Raw genomic sequence first — 12,215 nt, 5'->3', positions numbered from 1 at the left:
CTGTGTATTCTAAGTACTTCTATTGTAATACACAATTAATAAGTGAAAACCTCTGCAGATAATCTGACTCTGATCATTTTGCCGTCTTGCCTTGACCCCCGCCATTTATATTACCTTTGGGTTCACCTTTGCGCCACTTCATTGGAAGTACAGAAATTACTGGGGGGCGGAGTTAAAGATAGCACGTCCCCATCTGATTGGTCAAATTTAGATAAACAACCAATGAATAAAATAAATAAAATTTATTACATGTACAGTATGTGATATATATATTGCATATACTATCATCGCAATAACAATAGTTTAAGCATAAATTATGAAGCCTTAGTCAAAATATGACTATATCAGGTAGTCAAAATATGACTATATCAGGTAACGATCATTTTTATAGTGCTATTCGTGTGTAAATAGACGCATGAAAAACTTTTTTTGTTTACTTGCTTTATTCGCACGTCAAACTCATTCACAATAGACGCAGGTTCTCATCATGGGGAGTGGTGGGGGGGGGGGGGGGGGGGGGGCTTTTATCATGGTGATTTTAGTTTTATTGCTAAATGGCTAACATGGATTTTATTGAGAGAGTAGCTGTGCATTGTGTTTTAGGAAGGCTAATAAACAGCATAGATTCGTTTGGCGCCATGCACTAGATTCTTTTTGAGGTGCACCCAGCTCTGAGAGTCATAAGAAACTGTACCTGGATGATGGAAGCTTTCAGCGGTGCTTCCAACTGAGCTGAGTTTATTTTGATGAGCTGTTGTCATATGTTGGCAGCATGATTTCCCCTCGGGACAGCAACAACAGGCGCTATATACACGTCATAATCACGCTCATACTACAGCAAGCTCCTGAAAGGTTACCACAGTACGAATGTACACTAAAGTTCAGATTTTCTAACTTGAGCTTGGGCTTGTTAAGTGCGTCAAACATGTAAAATGCTTAATTCGCACTGTTTCAGTCGCGTAAATCATGCCACAGGATGTCTGCGTCTTTGCATTGAGTAAATCACTCACGCTTGACGCTTCATCCACATACCATACTATATATACTATACACTGGATGCTACTTAACTGCAGATGCTCAGTTAAATGCTTTTTGGATTAGCCTAGTTATCAATAATCTGTTAAAACCTAAACAAATGGCAAAATATAAGTTGTAATTCAACGTAGTTTAAATAAATAAATAAAAGATAATGTAATTGTAACCACGGGGAGTGACACCAACAACAGAAGTTTTGGATCCACATGCAGGTTTATTCAAAGTCAGGCAAGCGATGGTCAACACAGGTGCAAACTGGTATTTGGAGACAGTCCAGAATCACAGTCGAATACAGGCTAGAGGTCAGAAAGGCAGGCGGCAGGCAAAGACAAAGAGGCTAACAAGGCTAACGGTCGGTACACAAGATAACAAGACTGGGAAACCGCGTTGCAGTGTTACTAGTGACAGATAACAAGACTCAGCAATGTGTATGAGTGTGTGTGCTGCTTAAATACTGTGTGTAATCAGTCTTTGACAATTCTCAGATGGTGAGAGTGTAATCAGTCTAAATGAGGAAGCAGGTGTGTGTGTGTGTGGGGGGGGGGGGCATGACTGAATATGTATGTCCATTTACAAGCAGATATGTAGTTCTATGAGAGTGAATGATTTCCAGCGACATCTGGTGGTTAGATCTCGCTGGTGATCATGACAGTAATAGCCTAAATATACTGTAGGCTAAATAAATATAACATATTTTGAAATTAAATAAATAGGCTATTTTCTTTGGCTATGTCCACATATATATATATATATATATATATATATATATATATATATATATATATATATATATATATATATATATATATATATATAAATTAGCATCTTAATAGTTGCATCAGCACATGTTAGTGTGCTTTTCCCATGTTTATCCAAACATATTAAAAGGATTTAGGGAAGTAAATATTTAAATAAATCTGAAAAAATGTAAAGTAATTGCCAAGTTTGTTAAGTTTGAGTTGTAAATAATTTCCTCAATCGAGCCAAAACATTTGTGGTTTTGTTTCCTGAAGAATGTCAAATAAAAATGTCAAAACAAGACTGTTTGGATGACTGCCGATCACAACTTCTTGGAAAAAATGTTAACAATTAAAACACATTCATCCAAACATCACTAAGCAGAAGCTAGGGATGTATGTGTTTTGTGCAGGCTATAATGTTTTTTATTTCCCCTGAGACTTACAAACTACACACTGAAACCATTGCAACTCAAGAGTTATTTAGAAACCAATCACAAAACCACACAACAAGAAGACAAGATTAGTTTCACAGCTCTTTCTTTCAGCTTATAATCGAATCATGTGGCTCAGAAACAATATTTCATTTCACTCTTTTGTGCATTACACCACAACTAAAGCCAAGCAATATTTTAAATGCCAGGATGTAAATTTAAAGGCAAATCCTTCTTTATTAAAGTTTTTATCACAAACTCCCATCCAATAAATCATTTGGCACAAACATATCCTGCTGCTTTATCATTCAAGTAAATCCTGGCTATTTTACAAGCATGACCCTTATGTTTTGTGTGTAAATGGCTCTTTATTTCAGTCCATTAGCAGCTTGCCCCTTTTTCAGGGTCGATGACAAGCTCAATATTGCAAACACAGCTGTGCAACATCAACCTTTTTACCATTATTTATTAGGGTAATTGTCCAGCAATAACAATAAAATGGACTGTTGTTTGTCACAGTCAATCACCATTATCAATGCACAAATGCTCATCTCCACTAGGGGTCACCACTGCATGTGTTGAGTCCTTGTAAAAGCTGTGAACATTACATCTGAAAAGCATCTCTTTGAATAACTTTCAAGCTAAAATCATCAACTGAGTCAGCAATAGGTGAACAGTACAGGAATATGGAAATATGAGCAGAGGATGATGTCCATAAGTGTTTAGCTCTGGGAGATGAGGAGGATTTGATGTGCGTCTGACTTTTGTGACACAAGAGCTGTCAATTTTTCGTTTAAATTAGCTCTACTCTCTTAGTCCACAAATAAGGCCTCAAAAAATGACAGGCATTTTCATATAATCTGATTTCAAATGAGGTTAAAAGCCTAAATTAAATGCCAGTTGCAGCTCATTTCAGATATAAGAGTAGGGAAGACTTTAGAGTCTCTTCAGAAGTCATTCTAATGTGCCGATCTTCATATTTTGTATGATTTAGTATTGGTGTTCAGTCATGAATAAGGGTTTCCAATATTTAGAACATTTTGTGAGAAAAAAAAAGTTCATGATTAATTAATTCATTTATTCATTAAAAAAAAGTGAAGAAAAAAGAATTATAGGGAAAAATAAAAGGTATACAAGTATAGTTCTAAACATGGTAAAATAAACAAACAAATAAATAAATAAATAAAAATGAATTAATTAATTATTTTAAGTAAATAAAAATTAAACAATTTAATTGATAAATAAAATAAATAAATAAATACAATTTAATAATAAATAAATTAAAATTAATTAAATAAATTAAAAAATAAATAAAATTAAATAATAAATAAATAAATAAATACAATGTAATAAATAAAATGTAATTATACAATTAATAAATAAATTAAATGTAATAAATAAATAAAAAATTATTTTAAAAAAAATATAAGTAAATAAATAAGTAAATAAGTAAGTAAATAAATAAATAAAAAAATAATATAAAATGTAAAACAAATATGCTTATTTTAAATATATCCCAAATGGCCAACAAGAAATGAAGCATCCATTAAAGCATGACGACTATAGGCAATATTAATATGTTAATGCACAAATCTATCATGATTCAAAAGAGAAATCAGTGATGTCAGCAGGACAAGAACAGTTGCTTCAGAGACCGATTAAAATGATTATGATTTAGCATTTGCTAGAACACATGCTTTAAAAAGCAAATAATATGGATTTTGATTGATGCCGGCTACAAATGCCTTCTGAAAGTATTGAACACAACTCAAAACAGATGCTTTGTTTGGATGTGCTTTTGATTTTGCTCCGTTAACAGCCCATTAGGCATGTCCCTGCAGCAAACCATCCATCGAGCGCATAATTGATGTCAACGGCGCTTTCGTAAACATGGACAGCAGCCAGATGCGATTGCAGCTCTGTATAAGTAGAAGTTCTTACCCTTGAAGAGCTTTCTCTCCAAACCAGTCTCCTTTTCCTAATGCACGCAGATAGACAGGAGTCCCATTGGGTGCATCTTCTCGAGTCACATTCACCTGCAATTACAGATAATTGATCGTTAAATGCTCGAGGGCTCTGATTTGTTCCTAAAATATCAATTATATATACCAATCACATTTGTTGCAAGTAGGCATTTATCACGCTAATGATACTTAATGAAAGAGCAATAGCAAGGAGTGTGTATTTGGATGAAAGGTGGATTGAGATAACTATTTTAAAAGGAGGATTCTGAATAATAAAAAAAATCCTTTCAATATTTCACAGTGGCTACATCTATCAAGCTTCAAAAAGACAATAAAACACCAGAAGAACATCATTAAAAGTGTCTTTGTGATTTATATAGCGAATAGCTCTCTGTGACTGAAATGTATGTACAGTAGTTATTATTCACTGATGCTCTCAAATACAAAGTCAATGATGAGACATCATATTTTGGTGTCAATATCAAATTAAATGAGCAAAATGTATTGAACATACATAGATTATGAAATGTATATAAAGTATTTAATGAAATTAAAAATAAGCAAAATGCATTGAACATACATAGATTAAATGAGCAAAATGTATTGAACATACATAGATTATTAAATGTATGTAAAGTATTTAATGACTTAAATTAGTTAAAACTTAGTTGCTACTTTTGAAACTCCCATCTTTGTTCTGTAGCATTTGAGCCTTTTTTAATGTTGAGGGGTTTGCCTTATGTTTTAATTGTTACGTATGTGATGTAGGTTTTACTTTGTTTAGTATTGATTGTGTTCAGCACTTTGGGAAACGTTGTGTTGTAAAAAAATGTGTAATATAAATGAACTAACTAACTACTTTAAAAATTTGTTAGCTTTAACTTGGTTAAAAAGTAAAAAATATATGTAAAGTCATGCTTCGTCATTATACATATACACAGTACACATACATACTGAAACCACAATTAGTGATCATAGGCTGCAAAAGGGGATTATATCTTTATTATATAACTCAATTAATTTTATAAGTTATTATATAAGTAAAAACATGTTGACAAAATGTTAAACTCATTAGTTTGAAGAAATGTGGCATTTAATAAATGTGTTAGGGCTGAATCTCTCTTGACAGTAAAAATGGCAACAACTTTTATTTCTTCTCACATAAATCATGCTTGCAGAGGAAGATTATTAGTTCACGTTTACTCATGCAGTTGCAATTACTGTCAGTTTATACAAAATCCAAATTAATTTCAAATTGGAGGTGAAAATTGCTCAGTGAATTTACCTCAGTTTTTTTTTACACATCTATTGAATAAGTTCTAAAGGTTTGGACTAAACACAAAAAAATGTACAATATGACAAAAAGTGAAGACAACAAATATTTTTATGTTGCTCTAACTTAGTACGATACGTAAACGAGGTTTCACCAAATTGTTTAAGTTATACAAAGTTTAACTTAAAGTTGAGATGACTAGAAAAGTTAGTTTGGAATTGGAATTCTGTCCCATTTTTGAGCTTGAAAGGTTTGGTCACTATGAACTATTGGGTAATAAACAAATTTCCATGCTACATTTTAGAGAATCTCTTGCCAACAAGCCACTTTGCAACTACATGATATTTAGAGTATTGGTAAACCGTCTGCCTAACATCTGTTTAAACTTTATTTTGATAGCCAGATAGACATTCTATTTTCTAGAAGTAACTATACAATTGATACTATATAATTGACTTCTTCTACTAACCATAAACCCTAAAGTTCAACCTAAAGGCCCTAATATACTTCAAACAAGTTAAAGAATGAACTGAAATTACTTTTTTTTTTTTTTTTTAAATCCATCCATATTAAAGTTTAAGTCCTTTTTGGCAGTTTGAAACAGCACACCAAAGGGAACATTTTGGGGGAGTTTGTTTTGGCTCTTAAACACCTTTGAGCTATTATTGGTCTGTGGCAATTAAGCAATCGGTCTGTTCTGGAACTCTGTTTTCTTACCAAAACGTTCTTATCATCAACCGCAGTCGTTGTTGTGTTTGTTTGGGGGTGTACGTGAGATACATGACATGTTTACAACTTTCTTTGAAGTGTATTGGGGCTTTAAAATAGGTAAAGTCTAGATGGCATACACTGTGGATACACACATCAATGTATTATCAGGTTGAGGTAGATGTTAGTAAAATACAATTTAATGGGTAATTTAATAAATAATATCAATAATACTCTGTATAATTGCTGTTATTTCACAATACTGTGATGGTTGGGTGTAGGGTTGGGGTAGATGTTAATAAAATACAATAAATGGATAATTTAATAAATAATATAAATAATTCTTGCTGAATTCAAGCCCCAGCTGTATACCTTCTAGCAACAACCCTTAAAGTCTGCATGAACTGGAAGTTGTTGAGACTTTGATTTCAGCATGTTGATGCACCTTTAACTGAAGCAGACTACTGAGTAGGGGGTGGGGCTTTCTTTTGAGCATCATTCTCTTATAGCAAACTAATGGTAATAGGGGCGTGGTTAATGCTATTGATATACTGTTGCTATGGAAACCCTCAAATTGGCAAAAACAGAAGGACTGCAACACCAAACATGGAAGCAAATGGCCAGACTTTGATTAAAGATTATCAAAACAAACTTTTTTTCTCAGTGGATTACCTTGCACAGATTAATGATTCACTTTAAGAATAACATGAGCCAACAAAATAAATATTTCAAATGTAGATTTCACACAGACTTTAACAATTTATTATTATTTTACTTATAACTGCTTGTTGACATTTTGTAAAGTTATCAACAGTCAAAATTACTATGGTAGTAAGAAAAAAGACATCTTATAGACTTTTGACAGGGTTTTAATTGCGCAGTGGATTATTCGTTTAAAAGCGTCTTGCTTGTGTAACCTCTGTGTCATTCAGTGTCTGTGGCAGAAAAGATCTTACCTTTCCTTTGCTAATGATAAAGAACGTGTCCCCTCTGGCACCTTGTCTAATAATGTACTCTCCATCACTGTAGTGAGTCTGAGAAACGAGATAAAGAGAGAGAATTACTAAAGTGTCATTTCTTTTTTTCTTTTCTCCTTCAGGTGCAGTTTTCACAGTGTTGCTCCATCACAATCATCCTCAAGCCATCATGAAGCCGGAGCCTCAATCACGCAACAACCTGCTTCAGGGCTGCAACACCACAACAAGAAGAGCAGTAATCCACGCTAACGGCAAACCACTGCAAATGTAAGTCTGCTGAACTCTCAGAAACTCTCAATGAAAGATCAGTGTTTAGAGTACAGTCATTTTAAGTCCAGAAGCATACAACTACACAAGTGCGTGAATGCAGACGCATGGTTTCACACTCTATTAATGATGTTTTTTAGGTGAACATCTGTATTATTATTTCTGTGAAAGTGGTTTAAGATTCTGACAGTTTGATAACCTTGGATAAAAATAGCACGGTTTCACTGTATTGTGATTTCTGCGCAACACACACTCACCGGCCACTTTATTAGGTACTCCTTACTAGTACCGCTTTGCACCCCTTTAGCCTTCAGAACTGCCTTAATCCTTTGTGGCATAGACTCAACAAGGTACTGGAAGTATGCCTCAGAGATTTTGGTCTATAATGACATAATATACGATGATGATAGCATTACGCAGTTGCTGCAGATTTGTTGGCTGTACATTCATGATGTGAATCTCCCGTTCCACCACTTCCCAAAGGTCCTCTATTGGATTGAGAACTGGTGACTGTGTCGGCCATTTGAGTACAAAGTCATGTTCAAGAAACCAGCCTAAGATGATTTGCGCTTTACGACATGGCACGTTATCAGAACATTACAAAACTGCCGCTCACTTGATATTTTACTTTTTTCTGACTTTTCTCTATGAACCCTAGAGATGGTTGTACATGAAAATTAGTTCTTAACAGTTACACCAGTGGCGTAGCGGACGGGCCCGCAAGGCACGCACCGCGGGGGGGGCCGGCGTGATTAGGGGGCCCCGCGTCGTCGCGATTTTCAATAATTGATAATCCGGCAACCGCAATAATCAAACTCTTGGGAAAAACTGTGGTCGGAACCAAAGTTCACAGGTCTGTGTTCTCTGAACACCTCTCAAGCGGTGGACTACTTCATTCTGATTGCTTGCCGCCAATGTTGCCAACTTAGCGACTTTGTCATTAGATTTAGCGATTTTTCAGACCCCCCTAGTGACAAATCTAGCGACTTTTTTGTGTGTTATTGGAGATTTTTTTTTGTAGACTGTCATTTGTCCATACTGTACCATCCCTACTCTTCTCAACAAGCTGCGTGTGATGCCGCCGACCCCTCCCCCGCCTCACAGCACTGACAGGCGGCCCAGTCAGTCCTCAACAGCAGCCTCTTCCACCTGCAGCCCGAGAGCAGATCACGCCTCTGCGTACCGACGACAAATGATTTAGCACAGGCAGTGTGAAGGTATTTCCCTTGTATAGTCAAACCGATCTACTTCTCCTTTATTTTAACAATTTAATTGGACCGTTTATTCTTTTTTTTGTTTACAATCACAGATATTTTAGTGACAGTTTCTGAACTTGTCTGAGTTTATTACAGATGAGAGATTACTTCACATTCACTACACATCTATAATGACATACTGTATTCAAACAGCAATACATTTAGTTAAATAAACATGCTTTTATAAAGTGTAGTGCAATTATAAATACCCCTTTATTAACCATAGGCTGTTAAACAAACAGAAACGGTAGAACGTGATGACGTCAGTGATATGCAAATTGACGTATGACGGATCCACCCCCCCCCCCCCCCCCCAAACTTCATCAGGGGGCCCCGTCAGCGATCCCTGCTGGGGGGCCTCCGCATTTTGCGCTACGCCACTGAGTTACACTTTAGAATAATCCAGCAGATTCTTCATTTTTTTATCATCTTTTGCATATTTAAATTCTTTCCAACTGTGACATTGATTTTGTGATCACCTTTTCACACTTGAGAGACTCAAACACAACTATTAAAAAAGATTCAAACACTCTTGATGCTCAAGAAGGAAACACAATGTATTCATTATTTTTGAATTCTTAATTGCATTCAAAGGTTAAATTCCTATAGGAATTAAATGAACTGGCTTGTTAATCAAGATCTGCCTGCACTTCAGCTATGAAAGATACTTGTGTGTTAATAATGAGAGGTGTGCTGTTACTTTTCTAAGTACTTGAACACCAGTTTAGAGCGGAGAATATCGTAGAGGCTTGTTGATGTTGTCTATTGACTTGTACCAACAAATAACCACCAAAAAAAAAAAAAACATGTTGAAACCCCTCAGAACATCATAGCAACTGCATAGCAGTGTCCTGGCAACCACACAGAATGCGTGTTGTATTTTTTGTCAAGCACTACTTACATTTTCTTCAGAAAATGTAAAAATCTTTTTTGCTTTTTTGTTTTATGCAATTCATAACACAAGGGCACTGTCTTTTTTTAACGGTCAGTTTTCTGCCAGGTCAAATGCTTTCAGTACAGGGCCATAAATTGTAAATAATTTTGTGCTTACAAAAATCTAGAATTATTGTAATTACCTACAAAAAAATTAATGTTTGGAAACTACTGGCACTCTAAAATAAAATAGCTAGTTTTGAATAAATTAAATCAGTATATTCAATAACTATATTCAACAAATGCATAATTCACGTAGTCCTACAAATTAATTAATAACAAATGTTTGTTTTCAAAGATTGTGCTTATTTATAGGTACACACATTCATATACCGTAGATATGGAAGTCACTTGAAAAATCGCTGATTTGTTTTTTTCAAAGATTTTGGGGGAAAAGTACATTTAGAAAAACAGAATTCTAAGGATGATCATATTTTATTTGTTGTGACGTAAAACCACGGTTATTCTATCAAATATTCACATACCTGTCAACCCTCCAGTTTGTCCCGATTCTCACATATTTTACAGTTCTATCCTGCTATCATTACCGGATTTCTCCAGTTTTTTGGTGGTAAATAAACATTAAAGAGCTGAGCCTATACCCAACCCATACGACCAAACCACCAGGGGACGCCCCTTGCTCTTAAATGTAAATCTGTTCTGTGCTTTTGTTTTATTTAGGCATGAAAATACTTTGAAATAAATATATAAAAACAGAGGGATTCCCTTCCTTTCCCTTACAGGTGCTGTTGCCCCTGATTTGCAATCCTCAAAACAGTCATGTAGCAGACTGTCAGCTGACACATTCCATAGCGATAAATAGACGATGTTTCCCAAACGGATTCTGTACATGCGAGTTAAAGAGGAGCGAAGGTGGACACTCTTGGTTTAGGGTGCATGTTTGAACAGACATATACACGTAATAATAATAACAACATCTAAAGATACTGGTTTTGTTGGTTTTCTTTCAAACACAACTAATTTAGGGCTCTATTTTGACGATCCATGCGCTAAGTCGAAAAAGCATTAAGGGTGTGTCTGAATCCACTTTTGCTATTTTAAGGACATAAAAATCCACTTTGCGCCGTGGCGCATGGTCTAACAGGGTTGAGCTTATTCTCTTAATGAGTTATAGGTGTGTTTTAAGAATAAAACAATCAGAATCTCATCTCCCATTCCCTTTAAGAGTCAGTTGCGTATTCGCCATAGCGCATTTGCTATTTACAGAGAGATGAGCCTCCTCATTCTTTACTTTCACTTTCACTCTTGTGGATAAGGAAACGTGTTGTACGCACAGACATCCATTAGCCTATACATAATTAATATCATTTGTTAAGTGCAAGGATTTGTTTTCAAAACTATTTCTAAATTCAGTTCTAATGTCCAGCAAACGAATAAATGAACAATAATAACGAAGTGTGCTCAAAAAACTGAGTTATATCCAAATACACATGCTGTGCCCCATATGGTCCAAAACCTGACAGGTGGGCAAATCTAAGCTTGTTTTTAATAAAACAAATATAAATATACATATAATAAATAATATTAGGACTAATAATAACATTACACAAAAGCAAGTTGTCATGAATAAACTAAAAAGCCCCCCGAGATGAAGAAGGCATGGAGGCGTTGGTTTTTATATTTATGACAATAATATATTTGTAATATATATATAATGTATTGTAATAATATATATTTTTATATTTATGACAATAATATATAATTGCTAGACAATAATATTCTTTGTAATATTTTAATGCTTTATTTAATTTTCTTTTGTAAAGTTATTTGCTTATTACTGTACATCCTGTGTGTATAAAGCAAAGTTTAAGCGAGGCACACATCTAACGCGCACTACCCTGGACTTAACGCCAGCTTTGATCTGGTCTATTGTGCGTTCTATCAATAGTAAAAAGTTAGGAAAGCAATCGAATGCTTTCATTATAATGTTAGAAGTGTACATTTTCAAAGTGACACCTCTGTTATTTAATGTAATCAAACAAAAAATTTAAATGAGAAAATTAATTTATATTTTATAATATATTTTATAATTTAAATGATAAAATTAATTTATTGCATTTTAATCAGAATGTTTAAATTATACAGTGAAGAAAAGGTTAATGAGATTTGATACCTTGATTCTATTTCTATATAATAGCTATTATTTCTAATAGGCTAAACTGTTTACTAATTTATTTGCAGCTTTTTTTAAAGTATACTATTTATTCTATCCTTTGGAAATAATGATAAAACAAATTACTGACTTTAACTGTTTATTTACAAAGAAAGAGTTCCAGATGAACATATGTAGTAATTTGGGAATTATGCCCCTATTATCCCTCATTTTCACATCCCAGTGTTGACAGTTATGTATTCATCTTTTAACACACTGATTTTATGTTGTCTAAAAATATAGAGATTACATTTATCAAATATATTTCAAATACATTAAGAGATTAAATAAAAACATGTATTAATTATTATTAAGAGCATACATTAGAAAAAAGCTTGAATATGGCTGCTTGCTACTGCCACATGAATGCAAGCAAAACACATTAAGTTTGAATTAAGAAGCCTAACGTGAGATCCAACACATTTAACTGACTTGATGGAATAAATAATAATCGAAAT

General features: G+C 34.2%; 1 protein-coding gene across 3 annotated transcripts in view; it reads right to left on the bottom strand.

The window, feature by feature from the left end:
* prkg1 (protein kinase cGMP-dependent 1) overlaps positions 1-12,215 on the bottom strand; it is a 248,018-nt gene that overhangs the window by 52,715 nt on the left and 183,088 nt on the right. For all 3 annotated transcript variants that reach the window (XM_073918140.1, XM_073918139.1, XM_073918141.1), the window contains exons 6-7: positions 7,108-7,185; positions 4,148-4,242 (exon numbers count right to left, since the gene is read on the bottom strand). In XM_073918140.1, coding sequence (XP_073774241.1) covers positions 4,148-4,242; positions 7,108-7,185 — 173 coding nt within the window. The remainder of the gene's footprint in view (positions 1-4,147; positions 4,243-7,107; positions 7,186-12,215) is intronic.

This window comes from Danio rerio, chromosome 12 (assembly GCF_049306965.1).
Source record: "Danio rerio strain Tuebingen ecotype United States chromosome 12, GRCz12tu, whole genome shotgun sequence".
NCBI lineage: Eukaryota > Metazoa > Chordata > Actinopteri > Cypriniformes > Danionidae > Danio > Danio rerio.
The sequence above is the reverse complement of the archived record's forward strand: the minus strand, read 5'-3'. Positions and strand labels throughout refer to the sequence as shown.